The 20746-nt window shown below is 37.2% G+C and overlaps 1 protein-coding gene across 3 annotated transcripts in view; it reads left to right on the plus strand.

Annotated features, from left to right (window-relative positions):
• The first annotated feature begins 8845 nt into the window (after positions 1-8845).
• col27a1b (collagen, type XXVII, alpha 1b) overlaps positions 8846-20746 on the plus strand; it is a 121184-nt gene continuing 109283 nt past the window's right edge. For 2 of the 3 annotated variants that reach the window (XR_007040580.1, XM_047381032.1), the window contains exons 1-3: positions 8846-8974; positions 9115-9274; positions 12677-12741. Coding sequence is in view for 2 of the 3 variants with exons in the window: in XM_047381032.1 (XP_047236988.1) it covers positions 9222-9274; positions 12677-12741 (118 nt within the window). In the remaining variant the exon portion in view is untranslated. Of the gene's footprint in view, positions 8975-9082; positions 9275-12676; positions 12742-20746 lie in introns of those variants that run through there. The other variant, XM_047381033.1, reaches the window with a different exon arrangement.

Consider the following 20746-nt stretch of genomic DNA (forward strand, 5'->3'; position numbering starts at 1 on the left):
TCATTGCTTTTCGGTTTGGACAGGTTTACATTTTAACAATTTTTCAAAGAGGAAATTATTCTTGACAGAAGCTTTTGATTTATCCCCCTCCCAAACTAAACACTAAAGTTAGAAAGAATATAAGCCCTGTTCCATAATCATTTAAGTCAGAAGGATGGGTATGGGTTGTGTGTTTGTGAATGCTAAACAGAGCATCCAACTTTACATGTGGTGTACATTTATTTACAGATGCCTAAAAGAATGGAGGGGTATCTGTAAGGACACCAAACCTATGTTTTATACAAGTTGGTTGTGCACTCTGTTTTATCCACTCTATCCAAAGAGTTTGGCTTTATTGCATGCTAATTTGGCAGACTCAGATCAGATTAAGACAACGATGAACAAAGTAGAGAAGAAAACGTCTGAGTTGCTGTGGTAAACACAGAGAGGCAAGCAGGGAGTTTATGTTGGCTTATACTTGAGGCATGCAGTGCAGTTGAAGGTGGAAAAACATGGCTGAGTGTGGAATTCTCGTTTTCCATTCAAAACACAAGATTAATTTAATTAGCCTTAAGTAAAAACGTTTTTCATTAAAATTTAGGTAATACACCACCATACACAAAGGCCTTAGTTAATTTTTTTAAAACTCAGATTTAACTTTTTTCTGTTATGTAAACTGCCACATTCTCTGCATTGTCGAACAAAACATTTTGATGATGTTGAATGGAAACTTTCAGTGTCTGCTTCTCAAACAATGGCTCCTGCTGCCATTTGACATTTGGCAGAGAGAGCTGCTTTTCAAGATGGATTATTCATAAGCAGTTTGGTCCTCTGCTCAAATGTCACCATAACAATACGTCCAACTTGGCAGCAGTGCTTGTCTTTCTGCAGTTCTGTAGGGTTGTTGGTCTTCAAACGGATTGAGACATTTTTGTTCAGGCACATTGTTTTTCACTTTCAAAAGTAAAATGCTTGTACAGCAACATATAGTATTCTGAATGAAATTTAGAGATCATAAAACAAGAAAATGTATAAATTGTAGATGACAGAAAAAATACATGTCACATTTCAGTGAGGGGGCTGTAAGCCACCTTGTACAACAAAATAAAAGTGTTTTCATTTAACTAGACCTTAAATTTGAGCAAAAACAAATAGTAATACAGAACCATAACACTGCTCCAACTGCAGATAAACAAAATAAATTGGCTATAATATATTCAACTGTTGCTTACTTAATGTGGCACTGAACAATTGGTGCCGCTTGTTAAGAACCAAGTGGCCTTAAATAATAATCTAATGGTTCCTGAAGATGTGAGGCCTGACATCCAGGATGAGGAATAAAGACACAAAAATCTTGCCATTACCACATCTACTATATGATAATGGGCTTGCCTAATTCTGTCACTCAGTCTGTACAATCGAAATTACTACTACTAATTAAATGCAACCGCCATCAGACTTCAGTCTGAACCGTTCACGACCCCAAGCAACCTGCATCCGCAGAAAGAGAATGTAGACATCACACAACAGCACACTGTTTACAGAAGTAATAACTGATGTCGGCGTCTCTGTGTTATTAAGTTTTTGAGCCACAGGAGCCAACAATATTATGACCACATCATAACAAGACGAAGAAAGGTAAGAAAAAATAGAGCACAACTATTAACAATGGCCTTCCATGGAGTAGTGACTGCTACAGCTGTAGAGAAGTCTATGTGGATATGTAGTCGGAGCCAAGACAATGACATGAAAATCAGATGAAATGTGACATGAAGGTTCTGACTACAGACGCTTGTAGTACTAAATCAGATACCAAACTTAGTACCACATATAAAAGTGGCACATTTCAGACTTTTTTGGAGGTGAAAAGATTGAAACTGGGCCATCTGACTGCCATGAAAATGTCAGATATTTGTTGGACTTTGGCAAAAAAGTCAGATTTGCTTGCAGTGAGTACATTAGCTAATACTGTATAGGTTTGCAATCATACCTCAACCGATCGTTGTGGTCATGACTCTCTTCAAATTCAAGAGTCCTGTTTTTAAGGTTGGAAGCTAAACGTTTAAAGATAGGAGCCTGATCTTGATGTTCTCATAATAAAAACACGTACATGGCCTCTTATGGTTCAAAACAGTTCTCGTGTTTCACTGATGTTCTCGCAGTCTAACTGTATGTATCTTTGGTGTCCATAGTACTTTGACAGTAAAGAACAAATACTTGTATGGTGTAACCGTAATAGAAGAACTATACATATGGTGACAAAGTATCTGTTACAGCTGGTCCCCTAAACAAATTGACCAGAGCACTAATCTACCTAATGTTATGTGGCAAAAAGCCCAAATCAGATGCCCAGATCAGATGAGAACAGTATATTATTCCTAGTTGTGCCAACATCTCTTTTGTCTGAAGGAAGACAAATAAAGCCTCAGCTCAAAAACCAACTACTCTCTTGTTTTAGAGGGGCTCTTGGTCATTACTTTCATTATCACTGGACCTTTCTAAATATTTCGACGTAGAGTTTGGGGTGAATCAGGAACTCTGATGTAAACATACTTACCTCACCTTCAGCTTTATGTTTGGCTTCAGGGAAACTCCTACAGTCATCTTTACAAGTCCCTTCCTGCTCCTGCCCCTCAGGTCCTCCCTGACCTTCTTCACCTCCATATACCGCCTAAAATCGTTGACCTCCTGACACTGGAGCAGATGCCAATTCCTTTGTCCAGTTTTCTCCCAGGGGAAAAACAAGTTTCAGAGTCCAAACTTCAACTCTATTATACTTTCAACCTCATTTTCAATGGTGATGATCAGGGCAACAACGTAACTTAAAGCTCATTTTTTCAGATGTTTTTGTAGCTTAATTTTTTTTATTGTTTCAAAACATAATTAGTAATTTAGGCTTTAGCAATTTTCTGCAAAGGTAACAATTCAGCTTTTTAATTTATGTCTACCACTCCAAAATAATTAATACATAAGTTTCAAACGAGCATATTAGCTTCATCGTTTAATAAGAATGGATATTATTTTTTTCTTTAAGTTTGACTTCTCCCAGTAAATTTACTATCCTTATGTATGGAATGGGTAAATGGAGCACCAGAGTCTGATCTTATTGGATCCAGCTGTGCCTGCTCAGAGGTTGCCGGCACTCAACCGGCCTAAATTCCCAAGACGCGAGACTACAACAAAAAGGCTCTGTGTTTATCTGGCCAGAGTTTCTTTCCATCACTGCAAAATGACATGGAAGGATGAGTGTGCGGTGTGTGAAATTCATTTTTTCTTTTAGAAACAGGGCCGAGGAGCTCAAAGTGCTTTTAACCTCATCAAGTCTGTTGCTTTTACCATGGAACAAATCACCATTACTTTATTTATAAAATGTTAATGATTCGTTCCTTAAAATATAATTAAATGGATTTATTACACAGATTATAAAGACACTAAAACAATTTTTCAGATGGGAAATTTTAAAATATTCATTTAGACATTAAACCTATATCACCAAAACTTTGGACAATGAATTGTCATACCTTACAATAGATTTAGACAAGATATTTTCACAAAAAAATGTTTTATATCTTACATTAAACAAGATTTTTCGCACAAAAAAGAAATTAACAACATATGTCCTTGGACTGGCAGGAAACATTTGATAAACAGATTTTACTGAAGAAAAACGTTTGAAATAAAAATCTAACAAAATCTGCAATTTCAAATATAATCTCCAACACACATTAGCTCTAAAACTGTTTTACATCATAGGGTACCAGCAGGCTCAGTCCATAAAACATATGTGTCCCTAAAAAAAGAATACATGTAAAATTTTTGTTATCAATTGCCTAACTTTTTAGCAGTTATACATTTGCTCAAACTAATTGCTCAGACTGATATGACTCAAGTGTTTACTCATCCTAAGTATAAGGTTTAGTGTTTATTGTTGGAAATTGCTGTTATTAAACCATAGCATCTCTTCAGCAATCAGTAAGTCTCAGTAAAATTTAGAGAACCTTTACATTAAGTAGCAATAAGAGGTCTTGGGGTTGGGTGCCTGGGAATTCTAAAAGAGTGACAACTGCACTGATGATTTTGGTTGCTGACAGTAAAGCTTAAGCTGCAGGAACCCTTTAAAGGTTCCCAGTCCCTGTCTTCTTGGATTTCCATCACAGCGACCTAGGAGTAAACAGAACACCAGGTCAACAGGTCAAAAAGCCCCAGCTAAAATGTTAGAGGGCCTCTTTACATTCAGGGTGAAGGTTGTAGCTTTGGCCCCTGACAGTAAAGTGATCTAAGCAGTTTACTTCCACATTCTTGCCACAGTTTTATGAGTCATTTTATATCAGAACCATTAAAATATTTAAAAAATACACTGAAACTTTGCCAGTCATGTCTTATTCAGAAGTTGGCAATGGAACCATCTCTTCACCCAAAGGTATGTGAAAACCATGCAGAAATTTCAGATTTGTTGTCCAGTTCTCTCATTTCTGGTCTTATTTGGACCCATAATGTCTTTATAATTTTTGTGTTGGGAAAATATGACTTGCTATGTAGGTGTTTTTACTATGTATAAAGTCTTTCATTACCTGACCTCTCCTCCACAGTCACTTTAATAGAATTAAATGAGTTTTTATGATTTTTCAAGGTTCTTGTTAGGACACCTGCTTTTCACTTTCTAATATGGATAATATCAGCAAAAAGTATAATAAGGCAAATTTGCATTCTTATGCTGATAACACAGTTATCAGTTGTTCATCTCTATAGTAATTCACACACTTGAATTTCTCTGGTCTGCCCTTAATGTTGTCCCGGTCAGTTTAGTTAAACATACCAACTATATTACATTGTCAATGGCAATCATTTGTCTAAACATTCTAAAATCTGTTCAAAGGGATTTTTTTTTAAATACATGTTGTTTCTCACTCGGGGGAAGGATACCTTTCTGCAATCAAAATTGCCTTTCTATAAAATATAAAGATGTATGGTGTTTATTAAATAATGTACCACCTTTTTACACACCTGATACTGTTGCATATGTAATGGGATCTCCAGCTGTGCCAAGCTGCAACTGACTTTTTTGGACATTTTGAAAATGTAACATGAGAGCTGCAAATGAGACATTATATGTAGCACACATTTGCAAAAGAATACATGCTGTGTCAATGACCTAATAATATTTACTCCATCTCATGCTATGTTATGCCACCGCTGTGGCTGCATTGATAGAAAATTCACTCTCCTTGACAAGCTAACTGCCTATAGGGGCTGACATGGCAGGTGAGCTGACCCTGTTTTCAGGTTGTCTCAGCTATAATACGTATTTTAATACTTGGGGGCACTGTATAAGGACCATTAAACTTTCAACCCAAGAGAGTTTATTAAGAATTTTAAAAAAATGAGATGGTGAACCACACCAAAAGTGACTTGGTCAGTTGTTAAAAAGTAGCAGACTGCAAATCTTAATTCCTTTATTCAAATAGATATGCAATTCTAACAGGGCTGCATCATAATAAATATGGCAGGATGTGATATTTTAAAATGAGGCCTAACTTTTTCATTACACACAAGTCGAAAGTGTTAAGTACGCCAACAAGTACGGATGCATGGATTTGGAACTCAGTTCTAGTGACCTGGTCTACTTAAATGTTATTTAAAGACACGTCATGCAGTCTTGTTAATGTAATTTTCTCATATCTGAGGTGACTTTTTTTTTTTTTCCAAACATGTTTGGGTTTTATCCTTTTTTAAATAAAGTTGTAATTTTAAAGGGTGTTTTGTATATGTTTAGAATATTATGGTTTTTATTTTGATAATCAATTAAATTTTTGAAATTTGTCTAATTTGTCAGTTTTAGTGTTTTAATTTTTATTTATTCCTGAAATTTGTTGTACTCTAATCTTAAAATTAGATGTTTTTCATTCATTTTGCATTTATTCATTAACTGATACATTTCATTTACTGAAATGAATGTGCACTATACCTTACAAATAAATATATTTTACAAATATATTTCAATTTATATATTTTATTTTCTAAACTAGAGTGATATTCATGAGAATGAATCTATCACAAGATAAAAAGAAAAAAACATGGAACAGAATCAAAAACCATCATCATTTACTCTATTGAGAAGTGCCGCTCAATAAAAACCCCTTTTACAGCTTCTAACTTTTGCTACCATCATTCCTTAAGTTCAGTGTAACAGAACCTAATCAGCTTTCAGACCCGAGTCCAAAAATAACTTTTGCTAGCTTCTAGTATTTCTTAGATCTTACTTGGATAAGTACTATTTGGAACGTATAAATCCGGGTTAAACAGTACATTTCAATGCTGCACGAATATGGGCAAATCGCTTGATGGAAAAAAGTTTTAACGTCTTTATTTTCCCGTAGAAGCCCTAAAACGACAAGACATAAAATTATGAATGGGCCAAAACTGTCAGAAAGTGATACTTAAAATTAGTTATTGTTCAGGACAGACTACAGAATACAGTAATACATTACAAATTAATCTTATAACTTACATACCTTTCCCTTGGAAGGTAATGTTGATTGCAGGATATTAACTCAAGTTATATGTTTGCTATACATCCCATGACACTAGTTACACACCGGTTGCTTCTTTTTGTGGAATTTTTGCAAAATCAAGAAAATTTCTCCTGTGAAATTGTGCCTGTCTCCGGTCACAGTTTGATACATCAACCTCATGAAACCTTACTCTTCAGATTGGAGGTCTTCATCCAGGCTCCTCCGTGAGCTCTGAGGACATTGACTTTCCTGTCTGTGAACTTAAATTTGTGGTAACAAAAGCTGACATCTGATTTTACTCAGACAGGTAGATGGGAAGTGATCTTTCAAGATGGTGAGCTCCCTTACTTCCTGATCATGAGACGATGAACTGTGAAGGGGGCCCTGTGTGAGGAGGAGGGATCCAGTTGCAGGCAGCTGAATCAGTGCTCTGTTGGTTCTCTCCTGGACACTGTCACAGCGTGTTTGTTGAAGGTGGGTCAATGAGGACTTTCTTTGGCAGAGGAATTTCACATCTCACGCACACACACACACTCACATACACACACTGAAATCATTGCAGCCTTGCAACATATAGCCCTCTATTGTGAGAACAGATGGGAATACAGCTGAAATGCGAGGTGGAGGGAGGCTGTCAAAAAGTAGGTATTCTGACCAAATTTTAATGACATTAAATAATTTTTAAATCCTGTCGCCACATAAGTATAACATTTTCTATTGTTTAATTGGACTTAACATAGACAGAGCAGTTGTAAAGTGTTTGCACTTCAAACTTTCATCTGTCAAAAATCTTTCCTAGCATCTTACCCAAAACTAAAAGAGGAAGGTTATGTCATATTTTTAAGACCACATAGTGGGTTTTTAGTGCTGTGAAAAGGTATTTGCCCTCTTACAGATTTCTTTTGTGTTTTGGTTACAGGTATTATGTTTGAGATCATTAAACAATTTTTTTCTAGACATAGATAACCTGAGTTAATACAAAACACAGTTTTTAATGATGATTTTGTATACAGTATTTCTTTAAGTGGTCCTTAAGTGTGTTCCAGAATGAGTGAATTTAGACTCTAACTAATGTTCATAAAAGTGCTTCATGTAGGCCTGACTGAAATTGTATTCAATTTGCATTAAGTGCATTTACAGCCATATTCAGCATCATCCAAAGGCAGATTACCCATGTCTGAATAGGCCACGAGACATTTGTGTGGACTTAAAGTTCAACTGTGGCAGATTCCAAGTGTGAACTTGGTCAGGTTTAAAGCTCTACTCTTAAAATTATCCACAGAAAGATACCTTAACTGCAAATTAATTGTGATAAAAAGGGACTTTTCATTTGGCGATCAAACTCATTTGTGCAAAGGCATGCTGTGGTCATTTATTGTGAAAGGATATGGCTCTAAAGCATTGAATATTAAAGGGTCCAGATAACCATAAAAACAGGCTTCAACTCTTTAACAGTAAAAAGGAAGGATTAATTTTCTTCTCTATGTTTCTTGTTTATGTTTCTTTATGTTTAGAATAATATTGCCTAAAATTTTAATTTGAAATAACAATAACTTCCTAATCAGTTTGATAAAAAAATTACATATAATAAAAAAAAAAAAACATTAATGTACAGCTTTTTGAGTGTAACATAAGGAAATATATTATTAGACTGCATGCCAACATTGTTTTACTTAAAATCTTAGCCAAACATTTCTGTCTTTTCAAATTTACATATACAGTTAAGCCCAAAACAATTCCTTCCCCTGACAGATTTAGTTTTGAAGTAATCTTTTAATTTTACCGACATGTTCCTTCTGACTGAAAGTAATATTAACATTATGGATTGGCACAACCAGAGTTCTGAATAAAATCAGATTGGGCCAAAACATATCCCGTCTCAATTTCTATCGGAACAAACTGCTTGGTTGAGAAATAATTTTCTCAAATGATTTTCTCTAAACCTGTCTGGGCTATGAATAATTGTAGTGTAACTGTATACCATGTAGGTATTAAAATGGCATAAATGCTTTAACTATTAATAACCCTAAAATAATATAAGAATTTTTTTTTTTTTTGTGATGGGTAGGCCTGTGGGGGCTTTGAGCAGTGCCTCTGAAATCTTTGCTGCGCCCCTGTGCAGATGTTAAACGTAACATCCACATAGAAACATTTTGACACAGCTGAGCTGAACAAAGATAAACACGAGCAGTTTGAGAAGGTCCAGCTTTCTGCAAAGACACACCTTCAGCTGCAGCTCCAAATGTGTTTCCCTGGATGTCAGCTGAGGGCGGCAGAGGGAGGTGACCCCCTCCCCCCCGCCCAGGTTCTCAAGATTTTCCTGAGTCCACAATAAACTTTCATTTTGGAAAGTGGTCACACACATACACACACATCTTCGCGCGTCATCCGGAATCGCCTGGAAAGCTGCACAACACGTTTCTCCCGTTATTAATTTACAAAACGCAGGGAGATCACGGAAAACTAAACAGAAGAGCGCACAGGTGGAGCGTCTTTTTTATCCAGTGGTTGTCTTCTTGTAGACTGCTGAGAAAAGGACACGACAATGACACCAAACGGCATTGTCAGTGTATGTTGATTCCCGCTTTGTTTATTTTTCTAGTCTTACTTTTTATATTTGTAGGCGTTCGCTCCGCGCACACTTCCCAAAGGAACACCTGGGATGGAAAAACGTTGCCTCCTCTGGACTCTGGATAATAAAAACTCCCGGGAAAGAATGAAGTAGCCGCTATGGAGCCGGACAATGCCCCGAACTCCAAACGCAAAGTCGCTGGAGTCGGGGGGTGAGTCGACAGACTAAATCAGCGCTATCATTTTGTACATTTCATGTTTTAAAAGGTCCATGATGAAATCCTAAATGTGCTCTTAAACATGCCCAAGTCTGAACTAAGTGACGTTCAAAGGGGACGAATGTTTGTAATATGCATGTACGTTGTAAGTCTTCTTAAAGTACTTAATGAGCTGAGGAGAAGTTTAGATTTGTATGCAGATGTGAAGTGGAGCGGATGAGATACTTTAATAAGTTGCAGATAAAGGACGTGTGGATACAATTCTGCCTGTTCTCCGCACAGTTCAATGAAAGTCTGAGCTGTTCGGCTGAACTACTCCTCAACTTGTTTCAGAATGACCTGCCAAACGATCTGGGTTTGATTTGTGGGAGATGTGTGAGAGGCGGAGACAGTCATCATCTCCTCCTTCCTCTTCTCCTCTCCTCCCCGCTGTGCGTCTCTCTCAGCTGGCCGACCAGCTGTCCCAGAGGGAGAGATTTCTTTTAATAAGGCCAAAATGTTGCATCATTCTGGACTTGTTGAACAAATGAGAGTTAGTCACACACTGTTTATGCATCCAATTGAGGATTAGTTTAACAAGAAAATTAAAGTAAATGAAAACGTCTTAATTGATTTCCAACCAACATTTTTCTCTGGCTCTCTGCAAGGGTACAAATGTAAAATAATCTCATCCACAGCTTCCACTTTAAGTCTAGCAAACAATCTCAACTGCTGCAGTTAATTAAGCCATGAATCATAAACTAATGTCTTCAAAAAATCCAACGTGATATCAAGACTATGTAGTTTACTTAATGACAACGCTATCATGAAAACAGGCCTAATCTAGGTCATCTGTAGGCCAGGAAATTGCTGAATCCCAAAGTCAAACAATGCTCATCAAAGATGTATAATTCAGAGATTAAAGGCAGAACCTTTACCTTTATTGCAATTTGCTTTGTTTTGTTTTTTCCACAGTGCCACAGAAAGTATTCCTATACCTCAAACTTTGTTATATTGTTTCACATTACAACCAAAAACGTGTGGGACAATGTCTGAAAATAGGATTTTATGTAAGAGACCAACACTAAGTGGTGCCTAATTGTGAAGTACATGGTATTCCAAATATATATTAAAAAAAATCCCAGAAAGAGCTGTAGTGTGGTGTGTGGTGTGAATTTGTAAACTTTCCCCACTGTGTCAATCCTGTACTTCACGAGTGTCAGACTCCAGTCCTCTTGGGCCAGTGTAGATGTGTCTGTGCCTTCACACACCCAAATTAATGAATTAGGTCATTAACAGAACTTTACTTGTACATCTTCACTGCATGCCGTAGAGACAAGTCAGCATTTAATTTCAGGTGAACTGGACCAAGGACACATCTAAAAGTTGCGGACGCAGAGCCTCAATACCTGCTACACTTGTTAACGCACATTTGTTGTTATTGTATTTGAGGAGACACATTTTCCTGCAACTACAACTTCAGGTATTTTGGGGTATGCATCCACCAGCTTTACATATCATAAGACTAAAATTCTTGCTCATTCATTCAGCAAAATAGCTCCAACTCTGATTGGATGGAGCACATATGTGAACAAGGTTTCAGGTTTTGCCAGAGGTTCCTTATTTGTATCTAGGTCTGGACCTTTACTGAGCGATTCTGTCAAATGTAAATGTAAATGATACAAACAACAACAGAAATGGTCTCAGTCTCTAAAACATGCCAAGGTGTCACAAGATAACTTGAGCCTTTCCCCACGTGGGCACAAGTTCATCTCCTTATCCCTAATTTACATAGTGTCCATCTATAGTCAATGAGAGCGTATAGACTGCTTCCGCAGGGCCGCAAACTGCACACAGCCATCCGATTCTATTTTTGCTAGATGCCGTGTATTATATATATGTGCATATTAGCAATTGCATACATTATAATAATTACAAGGCTATACACACAAACTTAGGTAATCAAAACCTCATGATTATACATTAAATGCACCAAAAAAGAGCAACAAATAGCAACTGTCTATTCAGTGTACTCACATTGTAGAACAAAACATCTCGATGCAATAAAACACACATAAAACTGTTTAGTCTGACTTCCACATTTTATCACTGGCTGTTATTTTGCGATCCGCGTAGGATTCTTGGAGCACCTCTTGGTTTCGCAGGGGAGCACATCCTGTGTAAATCATGACTGAAAGAAATGGCGGCAGACAGCGTCCTTCTCCGGACAGAGATGGACGCTGTCTGCTGATGTGTAAATCCAAGGTTATTATCAGCACCAAGCAGGGGAACCTACTCAGCACACAGGAGTGGCAATTCCCTACTGAATGCTTATTCAAGTATTGGAAAACTTCTTCAGGGCACAATTGAAAGATAAGATACATTCTCTGTATATTTTGGCCTGTGCACCACCCTTTCTATTGCTTCCCTGGATAACTGTCCATATGGCCCATATTAGAAACCACCACCGGCTCTGGTTGTGGGTTAAGGATGATTCTCCTGCTGGAAGGTGAACCTCTACCCCAGTCTCAGCCACTAACTGGTTTTCTTCCAGGATTGGCATGTTATTAACTCCATCCATCTTCCTGTTAACTCTGACCAGCATGCTGACGAAAAGCGTCATCACAGCATGAAAGTGCCTCCGCCATGTTTCACCATGGGTTGGGTCTGTTCAGAATGATATGCTGGTGTAGTTTTTTGAAATGCATAGTATTTTGCAATATATGTGCTCTGTCTCCTTCATGACTTCAGACAAACTGTAAACACATGGCTTTCTTTCAACAATGGTTTTCCTTTTTCACCTCATCAGTAAAAGCCAGAATTGTGGAGTGCATGACAAATAATAATTCTCAGTGAATTCTCATAATAATTCTCATATTCTCCCACCTGAATTGTAGATCTCTGTGATTTCTCCAGAATTAAAATGGGCCATCTTGCTGCCTCATGTTTGTAAAAATTCAAAAATAATAATAATGCAATAGTTTATGTTGGTCTTTCGCATATTACCCTAATACAGTACATTGCCAAAAAAGTTTATCCTGCAAGGCACTGTATTGTAAAGAACAGTACAGTAGTTCAGCTGGGTAAGGCAGAAACATGGGTAGATGTTAGTATTTACCAAAATGATATCAATTAATATAATTTACGATACAGTTTATTGCATACAATGTGCATGATATTTAAATGTATACCCTTGTAAAAATAATAAGAAAATGACCATAAAATATAGAATAACTGTAATAACTAAAATATTATTCTCTTAAAAATTAAAAACTTCTGAAGCGCTGAAATTTAGACCTCTAAAGGCCTTTGTACAAAAATTTATGATAACATTTTAGAGAATGGATAAAAGCTTATTAGAAATACAAAGAATGTATTTTGACTTTTCCAAACGTTTGTGTGTTTCTTTGTTTTTAGGAGAGCTCTCTTTCTTTGGACTATGCTGTGTTGCATCTGTTCTCTGAGGCTAACACAAGCACAAGGTAAGAAAACTGGGCTAAAAATGGCTAGGTATGTAAATCGTAAATGGACTGCATTTGTATAGCACTTTATCAAGTCCCCAGAGACCCCAAAGCACTTTACACTACAATCAGTCATCCGACCATTCAAACACACATTCACACACTGACAGTGGTAGGCTACATTGTAGCCACAGCTGCCCTGGGTGCAGACTGACAGATGTGAGGTGCCACTGAGCCCTTTACCACTGTTGCCACCGTCACCGGGGCCATTGAGTATGTGTTCTCATGCAACTACACTGCCTTGAAGTGACAAATGCATGGACTAGTTTTTCAGCGTCACTCCTGGACAGGATGTTTCTAATTTTGGCATTATTTCTGAGGTTAAAGAAGGAAATCATAGGAATCTGATTAATAAGGGATTTAAAGGGGACATATTATGCTAAATCCAATTTTTTAGCATTAAAATACATTTTGTTGTATACTTAGAGTCTGTAGGAATGCAGAAACATTGAATTTAGTCTCTGGCCTAAAGTGGAGAAATACCTATTTCCACACATCAAGGACGAGTGCCTTCAGCAACCTCTGCCAGTATCAAGAAAGATTTGCTGAAGTTTTCATCTGATTAAGTGGTCAGTTCCTTCTGTCTATGGAAACAATGGACACAGCAGTAAGCTGCAAATGATGCTAAAATGGCAACAAACTGTATTTTAGACATTAATTTAGTGTGTGTTGATATGACATCCTGGCCATTGTTTTGATAACAGTATCATGCCTTCTGCTTATCTTAGTGCTGTGTTCTGGTTTTAGTACCTTGATGACATAACTGTACTGTGTCTTTTGAATAGTATTATTACATAAACAGTTTTGCATTGTTTTTGCCATTTTTGTCTTGTTTCTGCAGTGCTACATAATTGTTATCTAACTACAAAAATGGCCAAATGGGTTAAAGTAGAGCGCACCTTGACCTGAAGGGGGGCGGGGTGTGAGCGCCTCAATAGCATTTAACGCACCTTGACCTGAAAGGGGGCGGGGTGTAAAGCGACCCAACAGCATTTAAAAAGACCGCATCAAAACGAGTTGCTCTCAGACACACCTCAGAACAGGGGTAAAAGAGGGACCTGTAGAGCCACAATAACAAGGAATTCAGACCAAAGCATTGCAGTTCCACTTTATATACACCACAACTGAATGATTTAAGTGTGAAAAGGAAGGATTTAAACCATCATATGTCCTCTTTAAATGATATGTTCTGGTTAAAAATACCACCAAGGGTCTTTACTTTATGACCGGAAGCCAATTTAATATCATTCAGGTTAAGTGACTGACAGAGCAGTAACTTTGTCAGAGACCCTAGCAATTCAATTCAATTCAATTCAATTCAATTCAATTCAATTCAATTCAATTCAATTCAATTCAATTCAATTAAAATTCAAAAATACTTTATTAATCCCAAAAGGAAATTAAATGTTGTTGTAGCTCATTATGAAGGTTTCTTCAAAGAGACGTTGTAGATGCTGATTGCTGTGGGCAGGAAGGATCTCCTGTAGTGCTCCGTCTTACAGCACATCTGAAGAAGCCTCTGACTGAAGACACTCTGTTGTTGTAGGACAGTCTCATGAAGAGGATGCTCAGGGTTCTTCATAATGTTCTTCATTTTATGAAGAATCCGTCTTTGCACAATGATCTCCAGAGGTTCCAGAGGAGTCCACAGAACAGAACCAGCCTTTTTTATCAGCTTGTTGAGCTTTTTTAAGTCCCTGGCTCTGATGCTGCTACCCCAGCAGATGATGGCAAAAGAGATCACACTCTCCACAACAGACGTATAGAAGATATGCAGCATCTTGCTGCAAACACCAGAGGACCTAAGCTTCCTCAAGAAGTACAGTCTGCTCTGTCCCTTGCTGTAGACGGCTTCACAGTTGCATCTCCACTCCAGTCTGTAGTCCAGGTGAACACCGAGGTATTTATACTCCTGCACCACCTCCACCTCTTCTCCCATGATGGAAATGGTTTTTGACTTATTCCTGTTTCTCTTAAAATCTACAATCATCTCCTTTGTTTTAGTAAGACCAAAGACCACTTTGGTCTTGTTTAAATTTAAACGCAAAGAAAATTTAAATTCATCCACATTTTCCTCAAAACACGCCTGTAGTCTACCTAGCTGATTAGATTAATCAGGATTTATGGATAAATAAAGCTGAGTATCATCAGCATAACAGTGTGAAGAAGATTTGTGTGTTAATGTGTAGGAATGGGTGGACTGATTGTAGTGTTAAGAGTTTTGGAGTCCTCTGACTTGGTAAAGCGCTCTACATGTGCAGGCCATTTATTTATAAAGAATCTCATAAGGTCATTACTGCTGAGAGCTGAGGGAATGGACAACTCAACAGACATTTGACTCTGTATAAGTTGTGAACCTGTACTTAAAAGAAACTTATACTTATTCTTATTCTCCTCTATAAATGATAAATAATAAGCTGTTCTAGTTTGGCAAGGATTTTATTTGACTATTTGTAGACAGTTTTTCCAGATTAAGTAAGCCTTTATTAGATGTGTAGAGTGCCATTTTCTCTCCAATTTTGTACAGATGTGCTTTAGAGTATGCAGTTCTGAAATAAACTAGGGAGCCAGTCTCCTACCAATAGGTATCTTCTTTTTCAGGGCTACATCGCAATGAGGAAATAACACTATAAACATCAACTTGTGAAAGGGTAAAATTTCATTGCTGCACTCTGCTGTGTTTTTCTTTGATCCTAAGAAAATTAAAAATTAAAAAGATTCTTTAAAACCACTGTGCCTGCTTATGATCTACTATAAAGAAATTTTCTCTTGTGGGTAGAATACTCAGTTAGAATGAACTAAAAAGTTATAAAAAAATGGTCAGATTGGACAGGGTTATGAGGAAATATGTGATTTGTTGACGCACAATGCCATATATCAACTCAAGGTCCAGCATATAAAGACAAAAGTGTGTAGATCTGCGGATGTTTTCAGCAAAGCCAACTGAATCTAAGATAGCATTAAACTCTACACTTAGGCTATGACATTTAGTGTCAACATGAATGTTAAAATCCCCCACTATAATGACCTTATCGGTATTTAACACTAAATCAGATAAGAAGTCGGAAAACTGATCTAAAAATTGAGAGCAAGGGCCTGGTGGACAGTACAAAAGAACAAACTGGTGGTTTCGTATTTTGCAATTTGGATGGGAAAAATTAAGGTTTAGATATTTAAAATAACTGCTGTTATTAATTGACCTGAGATAAATTAATACATCTCATTGAAAGATGCTTGCTAGTCCTCCTCCTCACCCAGTATTTTGAGGAATCTGAAAATTAAAATAATGAGTTTATTTACTCATTTATACTAACATAATCCTCTTGCTGTTGTCAGGTTTCTGCGAGACACAAAACAGCAATCTGATAATAACAAATCAAATCATTATCTAAGCATTTGATGAGAGAGATCCTATGTAAAAAAACACATTTAGTTGTTTTATTTTTCTGTTCAGTCGGAGTAGTATTTATTTTTATGAGATTTTCATGATTTGCTCCTTTTAGGTTAGTTTTTAATCTATTTGATTTTGGCTGTGGACAAGAAACTCAATGGGGTAATGGGTGGGTAACAGTACAGAAGCTGTATGGAGGTGTGTTAAAATATGACTTTGCTTCCTGGTTTGGATTCTGGTATGTCAGCGTTTTGGAGAACTAACACACAAATTCGGCCAGATTCTTAGAAAGAAGAGCTGCTCCGTCCAAAGTGGGATGGATGCAGTCTCTCCGGATCAGATGAGGATCAGATGAGGTGTTAACTGCGGATTGACCCTTAAAAGAATATATGTTTCTACCTATGCTTTGTTGACTAAACAAGAAAGTCAGCTGCTAATAAAAGGCAGGTGCAGAACACTCTTGGACCCTTTGTAAGATAAAAAGTACCATTGGGATAAATGAGGGTCTTATTATTCCAACTTTTAGTGTGGAAATGATTAACAGGGTTATAAAAGATTGATGCAATATAGGCAACTTAAACTTAATTTGTATGACTAAAATTTCAAATTATAGCATGTGTGAATGCAATTTAGGCTGGAATTATACAGAGAAAGATAAGTATTTAATATGTAACAGACGTCTTGCTAAGACATGGGCGAGTATGAGCTTCTAAAAGGATTATAACCTTAAGTAAAAATCCTGGGGTTTCACACTATATCATTATTTACACAGACAATTAAAGTTATACATATAACATGATCTAATCCCTTTTAGTTAAAAGAGAAAAGCAACAAATATTTATATTGCAGGCAAAAATAATATAACATTGATTATTACAGTTTTCTTCAGTTTTTTTCGTCAGTCTTATGCATTACTCTGTTTATTGTAAAGCATATAAAACATTTTTGCCATTCCCCTCGATGGAAATATTTCCAAGTGGTCAGATTTGTTTGTCTTGTAGGGGGAGGGAAATGTCTGGGAACCTTCTTTTAACCAGCTCCCCCAGCAGTGTGCAGCAACAGGTGGGGAGGGGCTGTGCTACTTTATGCATACATCCAGGAAAACTTCTGGTCACTCTTGTATTTTGTCTATCATGTCATTAGAAGAATTTAAAACTAAAAGCGGTATGATAGAAATTTCTTTGTGGTTTCGTGTTTTAAACCTTGATTTATCTTGAGACCTATAACTGTCAAATGCCTAGTTTTGCTAAAGGAGGAATCTCATTATGAAGATTTTTGGAAGTAATAGTGTAAGTGGATTATTGTTTTTATTATACTATACATGTTTTGGTGCCCTTAATGAAGCTTTGATAAACTGGTTTTAAAAGACTAGAACATGCTTATGTTGTTACTTTGTGACTCAGTTAAAACAACAATTTAAATTATAACAAGTAAATAAAATGTATAGACAGTGAAGCAGAACATTATGAGTTTGCTAAAGAGAACATAGGGTAACAATCTATAGGTTTACCTTAAGAAGTAAAAATCAGTAGAACATTTCGCTTACTTTATTACTCAATACTTTTTGTTTAAAATACCATCCATCCATCCATCCATCCATCCATCCATCCATCCATCCATCCATCCATCCCTTTTCTTCCACTTATCCAAGATTGGGTTACCATGTAACAGGTTCAGGCTTGTAACCCAAGGATCCCAAGGCCATAAGTAATATATAGTCCCTCCAACATTTCTGAGTCTGCCAAAGGGGGGTGGGGGGTGGGGGGGGGCACACAGGAGGCAACCTAATGAGAAGTTCAAACCACCTCTGCTGACTCCTTTCGATGCAGAGGAGCAGCACCTCTATTTTGAGCTCCCCTAGATAATGTAGGTCCTCACACTATCTCCAAACCTGATTCTGACCACCCCATAAAGACTCATGGCATTCCTGGAGCTAATTTCAGCCCCTTCTATTTAGGATCTTATTCTTTCTGTCATTATCAATATCTCCAAAACTATGCTTTGTGATCCTGTACATAAACACCACAAGTAAGATCTATGACAAGACACGGCAATGACAAGGTCAAAATCAGAATTGTTTACAGGCTCAACTTTACGCCGAGAATGCAGACACAGCTGTTGGTTTCTGCATAGAAAGACCTGATCTGCTCTACAGTTCCTCAGAGCAAAAATGTCACTGCAAATTCGCAATCTAAGGTTCAACAATTGACCAGAGCTTTCCTCCCAACACCCTAGACCATACTTCTTATAAGGAGGATTAAAAGTGTCATCACTCAATAGTTGGAGCCAACTCTCTGTTCCCCTTTTTTAAAAATTGGGGCTCCCTCCCAGCTCTGCAGGTGTTATAGTGCTGCATGCTCTAAAATACCAATTTCTATTGTCATTTTCCTCTGGTACATGCAGGGAGAAAAAAATGTGGAGGCTGCACTAAGTACAGGGGAAAAGACTTACTCGGTGACTGTGCCCGAGCTTAGGCAAAGTTTTCCTCAGTGATATAGTTACTTTCTTGCAAAACTTGTCTTTGCATAAAAAGTTTCTACACCCAACACTTTGTTATTTTTGCTCTGCTCATCGGGAGGTCACGGAAAGCCTCAGGCAGCCTGCCTACCCATTCAGATTGAAACATGATGTGGAGAAAGCCCTGAGAAAACACACCACACAATCAAAGAACAATTTTGCTTTCTCATACCTTATTAACAATTCAAATCAGTGTTGCATTAGAAAATTGCCTGTAGATGGTCTTGTTGCAGGATTTCGTTTTTTCATTGTTTTCTCTCTTTGCCTGAGTTTTCAAGTCTGGCTAATATCCCGCTGCCTCTGCAATCTGAGCAGGGTTTCCCTCCTCTTAACAGGATCTGTGTCTATACTGATTTTTCTATTGCTGAACTGGAATTTATTTTTTAGCAGTTCAGTTTAATCTAGCTCACATATGTCTTTTAGTTATTCAGAAAAAAGGAATACGTGTTTTTGTAGCCCTCAACAAGCTTCTGGCAAAACAATTGTAGAACTCATTTTAAAACCAGCCTTTGTTTTTGGGGTCATTGTCTTGTTGGAAAACTGAATTAATCTATCTGACCAAACCTGTCCTTGTGAGATGAAAGAAAATTGCTTAGGATGTTCAGGTACCATCAGTGTTCAAGCCTGTCCACAGTGAAGTGACTTTAATACCATCATGGGCAGAGAGGGTGCAGGCCATTAAACTCAACCGAGATTTACAGCTGTCCATGTGGAGTTCTCGCTAAGATGAGACCAATATTTGAGCTATTTGTTCACAATTATAAAAAGTACGTTTTTAGTTTTAGGTTGAGGCTTTCAAAACTAAATTCATTGTTCCATCTGTCAAGCAAGGTGGTGGCAGCATCATGCTGAGAATTCTATTTGTTGCTAGAGACCTTAGGGCAAGCCCATAAGGAACTGTGTATATCTTGTTGCAAACTGTTGTATTTCTTGTGGGAAAACCTTGGGATTCCATAGATTGAGCTGGAGAATCCCTCATGGGATTAACTATGTTAAGTGTATGGATGGATGGACGGATGGGCGGACGGATGGGCGGATGGATGGATGGATAGATAGATAGATAGATAGATAGATAGATAGATAGATAGATAGATAGATAGATAGATAGATAGATAGATAGATAGATAGATAGATAGATAGATAGATAGATAGATAGATAGATAGATAGATAGATAGATAGATAGATAGATAGATAGATAGATAGATAGATAGATAGATAGATAGATAGATGGATGGACAGATGGGCGGATGGATGGATAGATGGGCGGATGGATGGATAGATGGATGGATGGATGGATAAAGTTGTTTGTAGTGTTATCATTCCATCCTATGAAATAATAATAAAATAAATAATTAAAGGATGAAAACTGATGACATCTATGCTTCATACTATTCAAAGATAGGTGTATCTAAACATCTGACTAGAACTCTATATGCTTATCATATTTTAGTTTTCATGTGCATGCTACAATAGGTAGTTGCTTTAGGAGCAGACATGTATTATTAGGAATATAGCAGAAACAAAATCTGTTACCTTTTAGACTGAAATGTGGGTTTTATTAAACCCTTCCTCAAAGGTGTGAATCCAATTTAGAGCAAAATAGGTTGCACAAAGAGCAGCAAGGTTGTGAGCATTACTCACATTTTCCTCCCGTGAGATGCGAGTAGCAATTAAAACCAGCGGCAAGCACTGCAGTATGTTTCTATGAGCTCCACCTCCTGTCAGAGGAATCATCTTTAATCAACAGACATTACCAGACAAAGCAAGATAACATTTCTGCCTGTGTACCTGACATCTCCACAACCGTTCCCTCTGGGGACCTGTTCAACTTGTGTTTTCTAAGATTGTCCTAATTAAGACTTGATGTAAAGATATATCCAGCAATCCCCTAAAGCAAATGATGGTGTTTCACCCTATATATGGAAACTTAAATGCAGCCTCTTTGCTTTAGGTTTTCCATTAGTCTGGCTTTAACACTGTAAATTCCCAGTGTTACTATAGGACACATTAAATACCACTTTACTTCCTGTTTTTTAATTATTTTCAGCTAGAGTGGA

This window comes from Girardinichthys multiradiatus, chromosome 12 (assembly GCF_021462225.1).
Source record: "Girardinichthys multiradiatus isolate DD_20200921_A chromosome 12, DD_fGirMul_XY1, whole genome shotgun sequence".
Taxonomy (NCBI): Eukaryota; Metazoa; Chordata; class Actinopteri; order Cyprinodontiformes; family Goodeidae; genus Girardinichthys; species Girardinichthys multiradiatus.